This window comes from Nanorana parkeri, unplaced genomic scaffold, assembly GCF_000935625.1.
Source record: "Nanorana parkeri isolate BGI_ZX_2015 unplaced genomic scaffold, ASM93562v1 scaffold1093, whole genome shotgun sequence".
NCBI lineage: Eukaryota > Metazoa > Chordata > Amphibia > Anura > Dicroglossidae > Nanorana > Nanorana parkeri.
In genome coordinates this window covers 175444-195937 of record NW_017307361.1, presented here as the reverse complement: position 1 = coordinate 195937, position 20494 = coordinate 175444, and the positions used below count along the sequence as shown (strand labels likewise).

Sequence of the window (20494 nt, the reverse complement as noted above, 5' to 3'; positions counted from 1 at the left end):
CACTCTTGTCAAGGCAAAAGAACCACACCTGCTCCCTCGCCCAGTCCTGATCAGCTCTAAAACGCCATATATAAGACCTCGTACCAAGGGTACCCACTCAAGGACTTTTACTACCAGTAGAGAGGATTCATCCTAGATTTAGTGTGGCCTGGAGTGAGGACCAAAAGAGAATAGGTACTGGGGGAGGGGGTCTGCCTTTTTATCATCTTGTTAGAGGTGGTCCTGTGGGTTCAGAGGAGAGTGTGTGTGGTCAGTGCCATTGGCGTCTTTGGCCATACCCTGTCCTGTAGTGATGTAGAGGTCTCCAGCCACTCTAGTTCTTCAGAGCAAATATAAGTGGTGTGAGTAGCGGAGCAGGTATGTATATAAATATTTTCTAGCATAGCACTAACCCCTTAAGGAGCTGCTGTTTTTTCTCCTGCCCCTTTTAGTTATTTGGCCTACAGCTGCCTCGTAGCACTTACCGAACCACCAGCAAATGACCAAATGGCAGTCATCCACTCTGTCAATCTTTGCTTGTAGGCTGTATTGGCTCAGTGTGCAGGGGAGAGAGGGTTCGAGATTACAGGATTTCCAAAAATGGCAACAGGTATTTACTCTGCTCAAATGACTTCAGCCCCTATAAGAGAAGAGCAGTGTTCTTTTAAGTCACGACTGGCCAGCTTCAATTGTAGGTCTTTACAGGAGAACTATGAGGTGAGTGCTTTTCACTTACCTCATAGTTCTAGCCGAACTGTGACAATGAGACTGTCACAGGTCGGCTCAGTAGATCGGGAAGTGAGCAAACACATACCGGCGTTCCCTCACTTCTCGAACCTGTCACAGCTCTCTGCCGTGACAGGGGAGTGGCTGGATTCCCCCCGCTCCGATCCTCCAGCGCTGACTGGCAGGGCTAATGCAGTTTGGACTTTAGCCCTCCATCCATTTAGTGGAACATGTGCACCCCAAGCTGGGTACATGGGGTACTCGCTTTCATCAAGTCACCCGTCACATTCAAACCTATAGTAAAGTGTGGAATCTGGTGGACGTTAAGAGTACATGCCAGTTCTTAGCATGATGCTTGAGGCCAGTGTAGGAACAAATACCCTACCACAAGAAATGGATGGATTGGACTTTATAATTCTGTCCCGGACATTGGCCTGTCTATGGCTGGCTTAAATTATTTTCATCAAATGTGTCCTTAGAGGAAAATCCTGACTGCAAGTAATGTAGAAAATTACGTAATCTGTTGCTGAGAGCCCAGAAACTGCCAGAACAGAGTCTCTCTTCCATATGCAATAAATAAATAAATCCTTTTACAGTCTTGTAAAAATATTTTTAGTTAAGGTATTGAATCCATTGCACATTTTTCACTCTTTCAGGCTGTTCCTTTCTTACTGCCCACTGTGGGCTATTTGTGCTTAATGTTTGGTATTCTTCGGCTAACTAATCGATTTTGAAAATAATCGTTAGCTGCAGCTCTATCCCAGACCATCTATTCTTCCAGACACGTTAGTTGAATTTTATGTTTGCTTTCCAGAGTGCACAATGACTAGTTTATTTGATTTTCTAATTTCATGAAAGGTCAGTCCACTCAAACTAATTTTGTATGTGGCTGGACACTGGTGGTTTGACGCGCTTAACATTCCCGAAACAAGCGAATCCATCAAAGTTCTTGGTTTAGTCCACCTTCCACAGAGGTTCTATGCTCTTGCTGCATGCAACATACTGAGAAATGATTTTATGAAACTCCCCTGTCCTGGCTTTGGAATAGAAAGGACCTGTGAAATTGGCTGTGAAGGCCTTGTCATCAGACTGCTGAGATCTGAAGAAATTTGAGGTGGAATAATATAGCCACCAGACTGTAAGGCAAAGGTAGGCAACCTCAGCATGCCAACTGTTTTGGAATTACCTAGTCCCTCTGGGCATTGCCAGACTCTAACAACTTCAGGCCTAATTTGTAGAGGCATGATGGAATCGTGTAGTTTTCTCACAGCTCGTGTGCCAAGGTTGCCTACCCTTGCTCTAAGGCCTTATGTTCTTGTGAAATGCAGCCATTTCAATTCAAAGGCTGTGTTTGGCTTGGTTCGCCTGCTGCTTAACCCCAACCCCAACTCAGATGGACACACTGTGCCCAAAGAAACGCAGCATAACACAAAGCAGGTCAAACCCAGCTTCTGAATTGTTATGAGCACTTCTATATTAAAGCCAAAACAGGCATGTCAAACTAAAAAGAAACCTTGGCATTAGGTCTACCACCGAGGGCCTGCTTAATTCCAAAAACATTTTAGCATATTTTTTAACTCATTAATAATTGTAACTTGCAACCATAAAGAGCATAACTCATTTCCGGAAGTATTCAGCTGCTGAATTATGCAAGTCAGTTTAACTTTTATTATCTGGAGAACAGCTGAGGCCAACTTTATTTTCAGATCTTGGACCACGAAGGGCCACTTGCCACCCAAAAAAATCTCAACATACCTGCTTTAAAACAATCACTGAAACTTTGAGTGCCCCCTAGTCCTAATTGGCTAAAAGTATACCTTCCTTCTCCCAGTTCCCAATGACCGAACTACTCACAGTTCACCAACCTCTTGTGCCGACATCTTAAGTGGACCATACATGCATAAAATTTTGGAAATGTCCGTGTGTCGGCCAAAATTCAATCCATGGTTGGCCTTGGCGTCTTGACAGAAGTGCATTTTTCAGTTGACTTTTGCCCAAAGACCTGGGTGGAAAATTGTTGGCTGAACATTGACTGCAGCCAAAAGAGTTACAGCCGCTGTTGAGTATTCTGACAGCCGCAGGTGCCAACTGGCAATAAATAATCAGGTAGGGGAGATGCCCTGAGTAATCGAAGGAGGAAAAACATTTTGATGTATGCCAGCTTTAGTGTTACTGCACCTGCAGGAATGCCTGCAATAGAAATGAAGAGTCTAGTAGCCTATCTATCTCTTGGATAGCTCATTATTATCTATGGCAGGTACTTACAGGGGTGCAGTATCTCTAAGATGCTGGCTGCAAACACTGTTGGGTCGTGGGCAGATTATGACTACAGGATGGAGGAGAAAATTCTGCTTCAGGCAAGCAGGGTTATTTCCTATACAAAAATATCAGTACATCTACAAGTAAAGACTGCTGAAGTTTAAAGCAAATCTTAGTTGAGCTTGATAATTTCACCTTATTGGTCCTTTTGATCGGATTAACAGCTCAGCAGAAGGGAACAGCTGACCAATACGGGACTTGGAAGGTGAGGAGGTGGGACCAAGCTTGGCATTAGCAGAAGAAGTTGAAACTTTAGCTGCCTATATGACTGGATTCGCTGACCGTTTTGACATTCGGGTTTCGCATAGCCTTGTCTCTGCTTTGTTTTCATCATGCGCTCAGTTGGAATTTCCCGTGGTTGTGACAAGTTTACTTGAAGGCTTTCTGTCATGGCTTGAGTAGGCATTTCGCAGGCACATATAGCAGTATGCCAGATGTAGATGTATCAGGAAATATGTGGAGTGTTCTGTCACAAGGACATGCAGTGGTAGCATTGTTCAAGGATGATCCGTTTTGAATTTGGGGCGGGTGCCAAGACAAATAGTAACCCTGTATGAACAGGTGAAACTCGAATAATTAGAATATCGTGCAAAGTTCATTTATTTCACTAATACAACTTAAAAGGTGAAACTAATATATGAGATAGACTCATTACATGCAAAGCAAGATAACTCAAGCTGTGATTTGTCATAATTGTGATGATTATGGCTCACAGCTCATGAAAACTCCAAGAACCCCAAATCCACAACCTCAAAAAAGTAGATTATTACATGCAATCAATAAAACAAGGATTGTACATAGAACAATATCGGACCTCTGAAAAGTACAAGCATGCATATGTACTCAGTACTTGGTTTGGGCCCCTTTTGCAGAACTTACTGCAATTACTTTTACACGATATTCTAATTATTCGAGTTTCACCTGTATACTCCAGTGAGATTATTCTGTAGTTTTTAGCTTGCATGGTGTATGGTCTGTTATTCCTGGCAGAATACAGTTCTGTAGGTTGTGGTCATTTTTAGAAAGCGGCGATTCTTCTAAATAAGACTTACAGCTGCTGATTTATTTTTATTTGATTAAAGATATAGTAATGGAAACTGTATTTGATGTTTGCTAAAGCAGAACGATGTGCACATAACTAGTCACATCCTTAGGAAGAGGAACTCCTGGGCTTTGCGCTAAAGTAGGGTATACATGGTTAGAATTTCAAATAAATGAAATTGATTATGAAATATGCTTTCAACTTGCTAATTTGTTGATGGGGTCAAACCAGTGATCAATTTCCACTGCAGTGACCCCATGTTTGGATTTTTTTTTTCGATCAAGCAAAATTCTAGCAGTGAATGTGGGCAACTCCAGTCATTTCAAAATCAAATGTTAAATGGAAACAAAAATCAAACCAAATTTCGAACGACAATTTGTCAAGTCTCTGATGGTATTGCTCGAAATGCTCCGATGGGACTTTTTGTATAAACATTTGTTCGAAAATCTACTTGTGTATACCCTACTTAAATGAGAACTATGAGGTGGGTGATTTACACTCATCCTCATAGAGCCGACATTGAAACTGTTGCAGGTCGACTCTATAGATCGGGAAGTGAGTGAACACATATCGTCGCTTGCTCACTTACAGATCTCCCTGCAGAGAGTGGTGACTGTCAGTCACCGCTCCCCACAGGAATTCCCCACTCCCCTCTCCGATCTTTCAGCGCACACTGGAGAAACGGACAGGGAGGGAGCAGGCACAGCGGGCTCTGCCTCTAGATTGGCAGAGCCCGCTGTCAATCACCCAGCTGAATGGATCTCGACAGTATTGCTGGGATCCGTCTTGGCTACAGTGCTCTCAGTATATAGCCGGCAATAGCCGGCAATAGCCGGCTATATACTGAGCTTTGGGTCAAGGGAGGAGGTTAGTATATGTCCTCCCGTGACCCTAAAGAGAACTATGAGATAAGAAGGTTACCTCATAGTCCTCTTTTAATGGTGGCAGTTGTACTACATGATTACTCATCAGTCTAAAGCTAGCCATACACTATAAAATGTTTTAAACTCTTAAACCATATTTCAATAATGAATACAGATCAAACAAATATACATTGCCAACCAAAGTTTTTCTTTATATGTTCACCCAGGCACTTATCGTCATCATGTTTCCAAATAGCTGCTTCCAACTCTCTCTTCGGCTTCCCTGAACTTCCTATCTAGTACAAGATTACAAGCGATAGAGTAGTCTCCAGCCTGGGGAGACGCACACAGCATACTTGCGTACACAAAGGGTGGCTCCATAGTCCATCTACTAGCTTTGGAGAAGGGAGAGCAGAGGATTGGTTTTCCTTGCTGTGCCTGTGTCTCCAACACGCACAACTTACTAGCACACACAAGGGTGGCTCCTGCAGGGGAAAACAGCCACCCTAAAACAGGACCAGTGCTCGGGGACCAGCTGATTTTGCAGGAAGCTGAGACTTTTAAACATCAAGAGGCAGCATCCATTGTAAGTGATTTCATCAACATTTGATATGGCATGAAAACCTTTTGACTTTAATATCACTTTAGCATCTTTTTTTCGTTTAGTCCCATGAGCTGAATGAGAGAAATTACTCAATGCCCCATCCACACTAGATAGCATAGAGAGGACAGTTTTCTTTGCATAACCTATATGCTAACTTTTACATTTTTAAAAACATGTCTTTATATTAACAATTTTTTTTTTTTTTTTATACAGAGATATCAGCATGAACAATATCACCAAGCTACCAGAAGGTGCCTTTAAAGGATTGCCATATCTAGTAGAATTGTAAGTATGATATTTTTTTCCCCTTATAATAAAGGGGGTTACCTTCTTATCTGTACAGTTTCCACTCAAGTTTTAAAGCTGAACTACAGCCATCCCTTTTAGTCTTGCACAATTGTACAGTCTCGTTTCCTCTCCTGGGCTGAAATTGCGTACTCTGATCTCACTGCACACTGTGATCTTCTCACAATGTGCTTTAGAAGCGACAGCAATTCAGAGTTTGCCTCATTTCCTGGCTGGAGGGCTTCCAGTATCTTCTAGCCATTTCCTCTCCAGCCTTACTATCTCTAGCCCGCCCCTTTCATTTATTGGATTTCAGCTCTTTCAATCATGGAGGATCAACATCCCATGTGGGCATTTCTAAAGGTGGTCTGCATCCAAATGCAGCCTCACTAGGACGGGGAGTAAGTGATGAGCAATGTCTTAACTGTGAGTGAAGATCCACTTTAACTTATTACATAGGTTGAAAAAGGATAAAACGGAAAGGGAGGGAAGGAACGCTCCCTCCCTCTTTCTTTCCGTTCAGCATCCCACAGTTAGACACCCCGGTTTAATAACGCAAGGAGCTGCATTACGGCCACGACACACCAACCCCACCCCAGGAGTGCGCTAACCAATCAGTCTCCTTTTTCCAACTTCAACAATCTCCATTTTAAAACCCATTTCCACCTTTTGTGGAGGTATTTTTAAAATGTAGCAATGTACCCTGAGTTTAAATGAAGCAGACATATGCAGTTGCTGTATATGAACACAGAAACTTACTTTTTTTTTAAGCTGTCCTCTTCATCTCCTCATGGTTACTTTTGAAATGGCCGCCTCTGTGCTCTGCAAGTAGTCTGTGTAAATTAACACTCTCTCTGTGAGCTTTCTCCCTGGACAGTGTATTGTGACTTGGAAAGGCAGAGCTGGTGTGCAGTGATCTTTTTACAATGACTTGCAGGGAGGGGTTAGCTTACAATCCGACACCAGTGTTGGACTAAGTTACCCGTGGGGACAATTTTTAATTTGTAGGACTCTGGGCTAAACAAAAGTCCATAAAAAAGGTATAAAGCCAGCAATGAGTCATGAAAAATGTGCACAGGTATACATCATCACTTTACCTCTACATTACCACAATAAATGCTCATAACTTACAAAGGTGGGAATGGGCTTTAACATTTTTTTTTCTTGGGCTGGAAGAGTTCTTTAACAGACAGCAATAACACATAACACTTTACCATGTTTCAAATCTTCCCCGTTCTGTCCATAACCATTGAAACAGGTTTGAGCTGGAGTCCCACTTTAACCCCCAGCAACCATTTAATAATCGCCATTCACTAGACATCTGGTCACTCTTGGTTGCTGCATTTTCTTATAGCTGGTCTTTGTAGCACCTTATTGAGCAAGCCTATAAATAGTGACCTTGGCAAGACTTGCGTCTGCTTATGTGGTGCAGAGTATGGTTTTCATTTCTCAAGTTCGTAGAACAATGTGTGTGGGCTGCATTTGTTTAATATGCATCATCCATATCCGGATATTGCTTTACTGACCCATAAAATGTGCTGTGCAGGTTCATCGTATACGGCTTTTGTTTGTGTGTATGCGGCACTTGTGAAATAATGTAAATTCTCACTAATTATTGTTTACACCATCTCGGTGGGTGGGTTCCTATTACTGTACAGATCTTGTATCTGAAGGGATTTCGAGACCGGTTGTCCAACTGATTCCAATTAGGCTTGTCCTGTCAGTGAAAGGCGAAGAAGAGAATGTTATTGACTCTGCAGAAGAAAGTGTCGGTGTATTGGTTGGGTGCGTGTGCAACCTCACCGATACAATTATCTCAGACATTATATATCCATGGTTAAAGGAGACCACTTCTTCAAGCCCTGTTTTACTAATATTTTGTTTTAAAGATGCATATTAATGCAGACCTGCAATCATTAAATGCATTTTTTAATGCAAACAGTACGTGAATGTGAACTGGTAGCCTCTGTACAGCAGGGCTTGAGCATGAGTGGAAGAAGCAGCTCAAGGAGCCAATTAGTTCATATGCTGACAAGATGCATGCTGATAGGTGTTGAAAGCTGGGTGCTGCTTCTCTTTCGCTGTCTAGTCACTGGCTGGGGGCTAGTCTGGGATGACCTGGGTTTGGAGGACGTTTGTTGAATGATGCTGGCCATCAGAATAAGGTCATCTAGTGGCATAAAGTAATGTGGGGATATTTCTAGATTGAAGGTATTGTAAATATAGCCTCTTGCAGTCTCTGTCCAGTCACAGTTTTGGGTGAGTCCAGTATGACCTGGGCTCAGAGGGAATTGGTTGAATGATGCTGGCCACCAGAATTACATTTTCTGGCATAAAGTAATGTGCGGATATTTGTAAATTCGAAGGTAAATACAGCCTCTTGCATTCCATGCCCAGTCACAGTTTTGGGTGTGTCCAGGATGAGCTGGGCTCAGAGGAAGTTGGTTGAATGATGCTGGCCTTCAGAATGAGGACATTTAGAAGCAGAAAAAGTAATATGGAGGAAATCTCTGGATTGAAGGTACATATAGCCTCTTGAATTCCCTGTCTAGGCACCAGCAGGGGCAGGTCTACAATCATCTGGCCTCGGAGTAATTTGGTTAAGTAATGCTAGCCATGAGACTGAGGACATCTTGAATGCATACTGTGGAGAGAGAGAGAGAGAGAGCTCTGGATTTAAAGCGAATATTGCAATAAAAGCAGCTTTCTATTGTATGTTATAATGGGCTATTCATTTTTTAAATCTATGTCCCGTTGACTTGCGTTCTCCTTTAAAAGTATGGTTGACTCCGGCGGCACACCCCTCAGTGTGGTGACTTAGAACACTGGTGATCTATCTGTAGTGCTCCCCATGCACATTACAATCTGAATGCACACTCTTCGTGCAGTCTGTTTTAGATTTACCAAATCTTTTGGATTGAGTGTGGAGGGTATAGCAACCCTTTCAGGTCTTTATAGCCATCTGTGGCCCAACAAAGGAGAATCACCCCCTCTGTTTGTCCTGATGACCATTGTCACTGGTAATGCAAGTGAGAGAAAATACCACATTTTCATTTCCCAGCATAACAGACATATACAGGGTTACATTTCAATGGGGACACTTGTTCTGGTGACAACTGTGTAAGGCCTCATTCACACTGGCAGTGTCAAAGCTGCATTTGGAGCACATTTCTCAATGCATGTAATTCATTTTCTTTGCTATCAGTCAGACTTGCCTGCATTCCATTGAGCTGCAATTAGAGAAAATTAGAGTTTTGTGCATACTGAATATGATTAAAAGCTCTAAACACATCTTTAAGTAGGAACAGCTAAACACAGGAAAAATTGATCCGGGACCCAAAAAAGTTGTTTAAACTTCCGAGTATGTCTCCTCTGTTTAGGAAAGTGCCAGTGTGAATGAGGCCTAATTGGGCATTTCCTTTATTTTCCTGTTTTGTCAACAGAATGGAAAGCGAAGGGAAATCTCAATGGGAGAAAAAAAATGACAGTTTCAACTCTTCCTGCTACATAAAAAAAATGGCTTTGCATATAGTATAAGGCTGAACTCCAGGGAAACTAAAAAAAACTACCCTTGCAGTGGGTACTGTAACATTTAAATGCTCATTTTTGCCTAGGAGACTATTAAAAAGCAGTTTTACTTATCGTATCCCTCACTTCCCAGCAGCCGAAGCTCTCCTATTGCCTCTGACGCTCTGGGTTGTGGATGGCCCTCAGTGTCCTCGCTTAAGGTGCCTATACACCTGCCGATTATCGTACGATAATCGGCAGGTGTATGGGCAGCGTGTGACCTCTTCTACTGTAAGGTCGCACGACATTCGTCTTCCGAGCGCGCGTGAAAACCTGCCGAAAATTGTTAGATTTTCGGCGTGTTAGTGGCATGCTCGGGAGAGGAATGCCGCACGGGCACTGCAATCATCGGAAGCCCTCCCCTCAGTGGGGAGGGCTTGCTATGATCGCAAGTACGATTTGCCTGTCCAAGATGGGCAGATCGTACACAATTTGAATTACCTTACAACCATCGCACAACGAAAGTCGTGCAATGGTTGTAAGGTGTATGGGCAGCTTCACAATGCAGGACTGTTGGTACTAAATTGTATTTGATGAGGTCAGAGTGTGACAGGCAGACAGAGCGCCGAAGGGAAGAGGTGTCTAGGGACCAGAGATGAGGAGACTGCAGGAGCTAGGGTTAAGGCATGTAACACTGCTTTTCAATGGTAACCTATGCAAAAGCAAGCATTTAACCCTTGCAGTAAGTTGGTTCTGTCATTTATCCACCCCCTCCTCTCCCCTTGTCCATTCACAGAATGCCTTGTATTCTATAAATGGACAAGGGCAGAGGAAAGGCTGGCTAATCATCAGGGTCCCTTCACTGAATGAGAGTTGCAGCACCAGAAAATCAACTCCGACAGTAGTATCAGGTCTGACTGAAAACTAAGGTAGCCACCCGGACCTAGCATAACCATCATTAGAGGTAATGTATATGTTTACAGCAAAAGTCAGAATTTTTTCCCCTGGAATTCCTCCGTAAGATGGAGCCTGGACTAAGTCGACCTAGTTATGGCATTTAGAATATTACACACAGACTTGCGTAAAATCCTCTTTCATGCATAACAAAGGGTGTGACGAGAGAGGAATTTTTAATTAACATCTATTAGCAGTACAAGTCTCTTCGCATGTAGTGTACTCGGTGCAGCAAATGTCTTGCACTCTTTATCATGCACAGGATGATTTTTGGTGCTTGTGAAATATACTGTATATAACTTCTAAGGTGCTTTCTGTTAAATGTACTTGTTACCCTGATAGAATTTATATAAGGTGTATGCAGGGTCACCAGTATTGCCCGAGGGCTAATTTTGCAAATTTTGTTGCACACAAACAAACTTTTTTTAAAAAGGTACAAGTTCCTGAAGCCAAACAGTTATTGGCTGTGCCGATCTGACCAATTTGTCAAATTGGTATGTTCTTGGTGTTGCTCTCTGAATGCAAAAGAAAACTGCACGCCCTTGCCAATGCATAGCTGGAGGATGTATCGCAGCCTTCCTTAACCGAGGTCCCACCTGGCTTAGTCAGGGGTGCCATCAAATTTTTCCACCAGGCGGACAACTTTTTTCTATTTGGCCACCAGCACCATGGAATTGCATTACACTAATTCAGAGCGGGCAGCATACAGGACCGCCATCTGCAAGAGGACGGAAGTTCGCTTAAGTCCAAACCTGCTCCACCTCTCGCCCTCTGCTGCGCTGCCACAGCCGTGCAGTGTTGAAGATTGGAAGGTGGAACGTTGATGTAAAAAGGGGTACTCTGATGTGAAGAGGGGAACCCTCCATAATATTTTTGTGTAGGGACCCTTTTAATCTCCATATCAGATGCCTATCTAGAATAAGGGTCTGTTTTGGTTGTTTTTTACATTCACATGTTTGACATTTTAGACCTGAGCTAGTTCCAGGTTTTGCATACTTTTAAAGGACGCTGTGACTAAAAAAATAGTTATATTTTGGCTACAGCGGTTTAAAACCATGCATATTATGAAGTGCAGCTACAGTGGTGCACAGTCATTTTAGGTACGTCCCACAGAATGCAACATTCAACTGTATCACAGCCAGATGATAGTCCTCAATGGGACTGTAATGTTTGTACTCTCTACTAGCTACTTTTTTTTTTTTCCTGTGATCCCTGCAGTGCTGAACAGGAGTTGGCGTCTTACAATTTCAGTCTGTGCTATACTAATTACTTTCAGTACCACGCCTCACTAAACACAGTCCTGTCCAGGAGACCGCTATGGAATGGTCTCAGGGTGCCTGTATGTTCTGAATGACTGGGAGAAGCTTAACTGGAATAGAGAGGTCTTGAATAACATGAACCTGGGCTTGGCATCAATCTAAATATATGGATAAAGGTGGTACACCGCGCTAGAAGTAGAACTAACAATAAATTAATTCCTAAAGTGGGCAAGCTGCAGTGCTAATAAAGTGATAATAGGTGAATAATTATACACCGCGCAGTGTATCATTATTCACCTATTATCAATCTAAATATGCTTCCATTTAAAGGGCGTAGTTGAGAACTTGCCAATGTATATGCAGGCTTGGAAACAAGTGTTCCTGGAAAGTGGGTCACCAGTGACTATGAATATTTGCAAACCAAAGACCATGCCTGTGTAATATATGTTAATATAGCTGCGTGTGAGCTCCCTTGGAAGGCCACCTGAATGGGCGACAATGCAGAAGCACAATTCAGGGACAGATGTCACCTTACACCAAGAGGTTTCTGAGCAAAACACTGGGTATTGTTTTAAAGAAAAGTAGTAGTACAGATGTAAACTATTGACAATGTTAAAGTTATGTTAACCTGTTACAGCTTCTATGCGATTTTAGTGCTTGGCTTTTCATACAGAGAAGCAGAAGCCTGTCACCTAATTTAACCAGTGTTCTACTTATGTGCTTGTATCTAATCTCGGCAAGGTGTGGCTTGTGGACTGAAGCCAAACACCAAAAGTTGCTTTCATTACTTCCCAACCGCCTGCCTGCGCTTGTGTATTCAGAACTTCAAGAGAGCCTCCTGCATTGCGGCACAGAACTCTTGGTGGTCCCAGTGTCTGTTTTGGCTGATGCAGCCTCACAGACATCTGTAAATTGCTTCCAGATGAGTGTCTCTCCGGCAGACAAAAGGGAACGTTAAAAGCTTTTTACACAGCAGAACTAATAATTTTTTGGAGTCTTGGCAGGTTATTGTTTAGATTTACCTTTACAAACTCTAAATGATGGCTTCACTACCACGACCTGTATCTAAAATAGCAGTATAACAGATTACCATAGTTAGAATACTGTGCTACCAACACACCCTCCTTTTCCCTCTACAGAATAAAGTAAAGCTAGTCACACACAGATTAATTTGTGTCCATTTCCTGCTGAATTGGACAGTCTTTGATCCCTAGGTGGTCCTGCTGGCACAATGTAGCTTGACAAACGTCAGTTTTTTTAGACCTTTATTGTCAAAGGAGCCAAGTGGAAAATTGTTGGTTGAACACTAACTGTAGCCAGGGAACTGCAGTCACTGGTCGGGTATTCTGACAGCCACAAACACCAACTGTTGGGATATGATACCTGGTAGTGGAGAATCCTCCATCTACGCTGTTTAGCATGGAAGGGAGAGTAGCCTGATTTTCTCTCGTTCAGCCCATAAGGTTGTACAACGTAATGCAAAGGCAATACAAGGTGTTCTGTGATTGGAGAAGGAGGGATGTCACATCTCTGGCCCCTCCTCTCCTCTAATCACATAATGCCTTGTTTTCTTTGAAAAAATACAAGACCTTTTGTAAATGAACAATAGCGAGGAGGAGCGGGTGATGTGACTGGAGCACTGCAGAGCTAGGGTCGCACCTTTCACTCTTTTCAGTGCCTGGAAGCTCTGTGTTATGTGCAGGAGATGGCATACTGGAAGGCCCTTCACACATAACACCCAGCTTTTTAATAATTTACACAACCACTAAATTATTTTGTCGAGTGTGGCTTTAACACACAGATTCCTCAAATTGTTGAAAAATGCTTGACGGGCACCAACCCTTTACTTCTCTATGGTGAGAAGCTTGGTGTTAACTGTGCGTACATTCTCTTTTTGATGGTCAACTGAGTTGCAAGGTCCATTGTAGTGTTCACCGGTGGGTTCAGGGACTAGCTCTTATCTCACTGCCTAAGTATAGTACAACTTGAGCAGTACCGGTGAAAAACTAGTCATTCAGACAGTATAAATGTAGGATGTTCAAAGAAGAAAAATGCAAAATTCACACATAAATGTATAGAACATTTCTGATGATTTTGGCCAGAGTATATGTGGTACTGGTAGGCTGCACAGTGAAGGTATTGGAACAGCAGGATTGGAGGTAAATAAATTGGCATATGCTGAAGGTTCTCGGGGGCAGAGTGAATGTAGTAAAGAAGTGCAGTCAGCTGTAACATATCTATAAGCCCCTTTTGGTTTTTTTAAATTTAACATTGAAAGTATTTTATCTGTTTCATAATTGCAAAATAAATAAATAAAACTGTTGATCAGGTCAGAAATTCAGAGTTGTCCTGGGATGATTACTGTGTTTTTAAAGTAGCCACCTCTCCAAGCTCACTCCTGTGATTGAACTACAATCTCAATACAAATTGTTAAACTGAAGGTGAGATTGTAGTCCATTGGGAGTGAGCTTGTAGCGGTGACTACTTTACAACACACACAGGGAGCATGGGGAACAAAAGTAGCCACCCTGCAGAAGGAAGGGCGGTCTCGGCACCAATTGAGAGATGATTTGAGGATGTACAGCCGAGTTATACACAAATAAGATACATTTTTTGGTTAATAGGGTACTTGAATGTACTCCTAGAATGAGATCCTAATAGGTTGGACTTGATGGACTAATGTCTTTATTCAACCTCAAATACTATGTAACTATGTAACTATGTAACTATGAATGCATTTTAAAGGTTTAACTTCTGAGTTACTTTAAGAACCAAATGCATTTCTGGCAGATCGACTGGGATTTTTCTGTACTTGCAGGGTCTTGCAAGGGGTAAAATATAGAGAAATGTGCATGTATTGCAGATATTTCCTACATATGTATATTTTTTCTGATTTATGCATGTTAGTTTTCCCTGCCATACATCGATTAACATGGACCATATACTTTGTACAACATTTCAGGGCTTCCAAATGGCTTGGACTTGCATGAGATGTAATACTAAACTAAATGTAACCATTCAGAGCCAGTCAGTAGACAGTGGTTGACTCTGGGAAAATCCTGCCAAGCAGGATTTTGTGAATAATAGTGAGCATGTTCTGTGCTTCCAGTCTCATGAATATTTATATTTTTCAAGGAACAAAGAAAACTCCCAGAAATAAAATGCTGCCCAACCATGTACAGATGAGCCATATTTGTTCCCTAAATGTTGCTAAGAGTAGGAAAGTTAATTCATTTGAATTTATCTGTAATGCATATCCACTTGGGCCTCACCTTGTAAAGCTCAAGGAATATGTGGAAGGATCATGAGAGCTGTGACACTATTGCAGAAGCCTGTTATAAATGGTTTGATCAATGACCTGCCGTCTGTTGGTAAGCCGTTCCATGAGCCTGTCAGGGAAGGTGTTCCAAGGATCAGAGCGATAGTGAGAGGTGTTGTGGTGCTGACAATATTTGCCTTTTTGTTTCGCAATACGTGTAGTGCTCTTTCAACCCAACATAAGTAGAAGTGTGTACTTATTACATGCTCCTACGCTTTACACCTTGAACTTGTGTTTCCTCTGAACTCGTGTGTGTGCTCCTTAGTTGCCAGACTCTTGTCATATTCTCCTTCATGCATTCTCGCTTCCAGCACTAAACGGGGTGAGGCTCAGCAGTACTATAGTGCTATTATATTCCCTATAACTTTATTTCATATTTTTTTATATTTTTGGTCCCTTGTTTTATATTGGTAGTCCATTTAAATGAATAGGCTGCCTTAATGCACCACATGTGACTTAAAAGAGAACTATGAGGTAAATGTTTTTCCCCATAGTTCTCTTAAGGGTCACGGAAGGACATATACTGGCGTCATCCTGTGGCCCAAAGCTCAGTATACCGCGAGCTACAGCTCGTGGTATACGGAGACCACTGCAGCCCGGGACGGATCCCGACATTACTATCGAGATCCACCCAGCTGAGAGAATGATAGCGGGCTCTGCCTATCTAGAGGCAGAGCCAGCTGTGCCTGCCCCCTAGCAAGCAGTGAATGTATGCAAAAACATTTAAAAAAAAAAAACCTTTTAAAAAGGGTTTCAACTTCTCTGTGTCTTTGCTGCACGCTCCCGTCCGAACATCTGAAGAGTCTCGGGCAGCCACGAAGGATCTTGGGGTCGGGCGCATGCGCAGGTCAGATATTTGGCCGAGAGACGCAAGGTAAGTCTATGGAGCAGCGTGCACCCGCACAGACATCGTGGGACGTCAGAGGAGAGGAGGACAGAGAAGTCAGCGCTGCATCAGAGACCCGCACCTGGTGCTCTGGTGGGATCTAGACCTTACACAGAGTTCTCAAAGCTGTTAGCTAAGCATTGGCAGAGATCTGTCACGAGAGAGGAAGCAATTAAGAGCATGTGTGCCCCTGTGCATTTGTGCAGTTACATGGGATAGTAAGAGGAATAGCACAGGCCACTTTAAAGAAGAACTCTGAGCAACATTTTTATGGTAGCTCCACTGTAAGGGTTAAGTGCTTGTTTGTCTCGGGAGCAAAATAATAATAAAAAAAGTTATACCCACTTGATCCTCCGAGCCAGCTTGTTCTTAGACCGCGGTCCCTTCTGCCTCACACAGTGTATAGGATGAGAGCGCTGAGGGACACACCACTGCTGCAGCGCAGGAGTAGAGAGGCAGGAGGGAGCACTGTGACAGCTGGACGGCTCCGAGGTTCGGGTGAGTAACTTTATTTTCCTCCCTAGATGAAAATGAGCAGTTAACCCTTGCAGTGCAGCGGCAAGGGTTAATAAAAAAAAATATTGCCCGGAGTTCCCCTTTTAAACTATGATCATGCCTGGGTATCTTCTGAAACCTTTACAGATCTACCATTTGGCAAAATGCTAAATATTTGTTATCCTTGCTTGCCTTAAGGTGCCCACACACCTTGCGATAATCTCGGCAAATGAAAACAGGTGCAAAAAACATGCAGTTGAAAAAGTAGTGCAAGCTCAGGTGAAAACAGGGGCACATGTTGAAAGACAGATTTGCACATAAAAAAAATGATCTAAGAGGCTGAAACTGTCGTAATTGCTTTGATAAATTCCCCCCAAGGAGTTATGTGATTGGAGGAGGAGAGAAGGAGGTAGGCATGTGACATTCCTCCTCCTCCAATCACAGGGGAAAAAAATACAAGGCATTTTGTGAATGGCCACTAGTGAAGAGGGTCAGAGCACTTCATTGCTGGTGTTGAATCCTTCACTCCCCACAGTGCCCAGAAGCTTGGCGTTGTGTAGGAGGCGGCATACTGCAAGGCAACATTTTTTTAGACTTGAAGCAGCCCTCCACACATAAAATGCAGTCTTTATTTTTTTACATACACACCCAGTGCAGTGTGAATACCGTGTTTCCCCGAAAATAAGACACTGTCTTATATTTTTTTTGCCCCAAAAAACACACTAGGCCTTATTTTCAGGGGGTGTCTTATATTTTTTTTGCCCCAAAAAACACACTAGGCCTTATTTTCAGGGGGTGTCTTATATTTTTTTTGCCCCAAAAAACACACTAGGCCTTATTTTCAGGGGGTGTCTTATATTTTTTTTGCCCCAAAAAACACACTAGGCCTTATTTTCAGGGGGTGTCTTATATTTTTTTTGCCCCAAAAAACACACTAGGCCTTATTTTCAGGGGGTGTCTTATATTTTTTTTGCCCCAAAAAACACACTAGGCCTTATTTTCAGGGGGTGTCTTATATTTTTTTTGCCCCAAAAAACACACTAGGCCTTATTTTCAGGGGGTGTCTTATATTTTTTTTGCCCCAAAAAACACACTAGGCCTTATTTTCAGGGGGTGTCTTATATTTTTTTTGCCCCAAAAAACACACTAGGTCTTATTTTCAGGGTAGGTCTTGTATTATAGGAATCTTGAAAAATGGTACTAGGTCATACTTTCGGGGTAGGTCTTATTTTCGGGGAAACAGGGTAATATTGTTTGCCTTGAATAAGTTGCTATATGACCGTAAGCCTAAAATTTTAATTTTTTTTATAGATTCACTGTAGACCTAAGGAAAGCTTGTCCTAAAAAATTAACTATTAGAGCACGTTAAAGTAGCACCTACAGCACTGAATGGTTTCATTCTTTTATATAATGCTCCGAAAATGTGATTGCTTATTTTTTAATAACAGAAAACCACAGATTGCAATGTATATATTTTTTTGCTGTTTATTAGTTATTCATTGTAAAACCTTCTCCAATCTATTTTGAGCTCCCCTTCTTACATATGCATCTTCAACAGCATGAAAATTGTGTCACATTTTCTTCCTGAAACCTAAAACCATTAGAACAGTTTTGCAAATCCCCATTCATAGTTCAGCAAATTACTCAGCTGGGTAACTCACTGCAAAATAATGTTGGCACTTAAGTGTTTTATTTCAGCTGGGCTGCAATTTTCACATTGAGTAATGTATGCAGTAAGCAACCTAGATGTAGACAAGGTCTAGCTTTTTAATTATTTTCAACTTTTAGGAGAATGGGTCAGTGTTTATCGTTTTTTCTAAGAGGCATAATTTGCAGCTAGAGTGAAGCACCAGCCAAATCTTCATAGGGAAGGTTAAGAACATGTCTCAGGTTTCTATTGCTGTGTTACTCATTTCCTGTCATGGTGACAAAAAGATAAACTATGGGAAATCTTCACAACTGGTATTCCTACAGGGCTGGTCATAAGATCTCGGCAAAAGCATTAGGGCATGTGATCTTTGCCAAAGGGGAAGATCAGAAAATGGTAGTGCTGATATTCCCGTTGGAAAGAGATCAAGTGATGAAATTTGAGGCTAGGTGCTTGCATTGTTTTGCGCACTTTTGCTTTTAAAAACAAATTTTTCTCTGCATAGAAATGTCTATGGGACCAAAACTGCATAGCATCCGCCTGAAAATAGCAAATGTATCTTTTCACATGACAAGCATTTTCCTACACATGACGCAATGCTAAGGTGTGGACAGTTGCTATTGACTTGCATGGCAATGTGTGTGTTTTGGCGCGACTAGATCCGCACATTAAAACGCTGAGGTGGAACCAGGTCTAAAGGGAGCAGCAGTTGGGTTTCTTTAGGATTGGTAAGTCCTGGGAATAGCGGTGAGATAATTGTATGGGAAAGAAACATATCTCTAGTGGAGTTCTCTATACAATTTCTGTACAGAATGCTCTCAGCATTTTCAATGGTAACCGTGTGAATTTGGGAAAATCTTAGCTGGCTGCAAACTGAAAAGGGTAATTTTTTTTACTGTCGCATTATAAAATTGCTTTTGCAGCAGTTAGGCTTTTTTTTTTTTTTTAAACAAAAGTGGAGTTGCCCCTTTAAAAATTTGAGTATAGGTCCACTTTAAAGTAAATCCATGGCCAGGCTATAGACCCAGGGGTAGGCAGCCTCAGCACTCCAGCTTTTGTGGAACTACAAGTCCCATGAGGCATTGCAAGACTCTGATAGCCACAGGTGCATTTCTCCTATAGGCAAGATGAATGGTAGGTTTGGTTTCATCACAGCTGGAGTGCAAAGGTTGCCTATTCCAGCTATAGACATGTAAGTTTACAAATTCTTATCAAACATTAAATGAGCCTGAAAGCAAGTCCTCACTGACTCCAGTAGCTGCAGGCACTGTGGAGTAATTCACCCTCAGAGTTAATAGCAGAAGGCCTAAAATATTTTTTTCCTCCAAATCAGCTCACCCTGCTCCCCTCTCGCAAACTTTCTAAACACTAATTTAATAGAGCGGGAGCTCTGAAAGTTGAGCAGGGTGAGCTGAGCTGGTGAGAAAAGGACTTTCATAGCTTCTGCTGTGATGATAGTACCTGCATGTTAAGATGTGAAAGTAAGTCTGTAGATTGGCCAAAGGTTCTTTTTAAATTGACACCAATCTCAGGAGTTAAATCTTAAAATCTCTTTTTGTGTATCACTGAGCTGTAGGTCCTCAAATCATCTCTGAATTCATGTGGAAACTGTCCTTCCTTCTGGATTGAGACTACTTGTGTTCCCCATGGTCCATGGTGTGTTGTAAAGTAGTCACCGCTCCAAGCTCATTCCCGTGATGGCCTACAATCTCACTTATATTTTACTGATTTGTATTGAGATTGTAGTCCATCACAGGAGCGAGCTTGGAGCGGTGGCTACTTTACAATACAATCAGGGACCATGGGGAACAAAAGTAGCCACCCTGCAGAAGGAAGGACAGTGTTGACACCAATTCAGAGATGATTTGAGGATCTATAGCTGATTGATACACAAATAAGCTACATTTGTGTTTTGAATAGTTAAGGTACTTGAATGCATTTTTAAGATTTGACTCCTAAGTTTTGTATCACTTTAAGGATTGTATTCATTTTGTGCTAGAAAAAGGTACAATCCACCACACATGCTAACACACAGGCAGTTTGTGAGTAAAGATGCACCAGCTCTTAATGTAAACAAATGAGATTTATCATCTTTAGTTAAGTAGTTAAAGGAATAAAGTTGTCCTCAATCTGGTAACTACCCAAGATCTAATCCATGTGCTTCAGATCAGCGTGTTCAGTTAATGTCTTGATGCTGTGGTTTCTTATTCCTGGTTTAAAGAATACTAATGTCTGCAGGGTATGAAAACTGCTCATCTTCCGCTCCCTCAGCCCCACAGGCATTATTTATATCATCTAAAGAGTTTGTGTCTAGTGCTAATAGTGCACATCCCCTCCCCACCCCTAATTATGAGGTTCTTGACCCTTCTAAGCAGTAAGTCCGTCAACGGCCCACGAATATTTGGCAGGCACGTTAGAAAAACTCTCCTACTCGGCCAGTTGTATCCTGTTTCCTGGAAGATTGCCAGAGAGAGGAAAAAACGGATGTTGGGTGAATTGCGCTTCTCTGTTAGTTGGTTTAGCAGGATGAATAAACAGGAGTTGCCTTGAGGTAGGCCGTTCTCCTCTACTTGAAGTCACGCAAACACTCTGGATTTCAGCATGTCCC

General features: G+C 42.2%; 1 protein-coding gene across 1 annotated transcript in view; it reads left to right on the top strand.

Moving 5' to 3' along the window:
• LGR4 (leucine rich repeat containing G protein-coupled receptor 4) overlaps nt 1–20494 on the top strand; it is a 102941-nt gene that overhangs the window by 36789 nt on the left and 45658 nt on the right. The window contains 1 exon segment of the mRNA XM_018567791.1: nt 5747–5818. Within this exon segment, the coding sequence (XP_018423293.1) occupies nt 5747–5818 (72 nt within the window).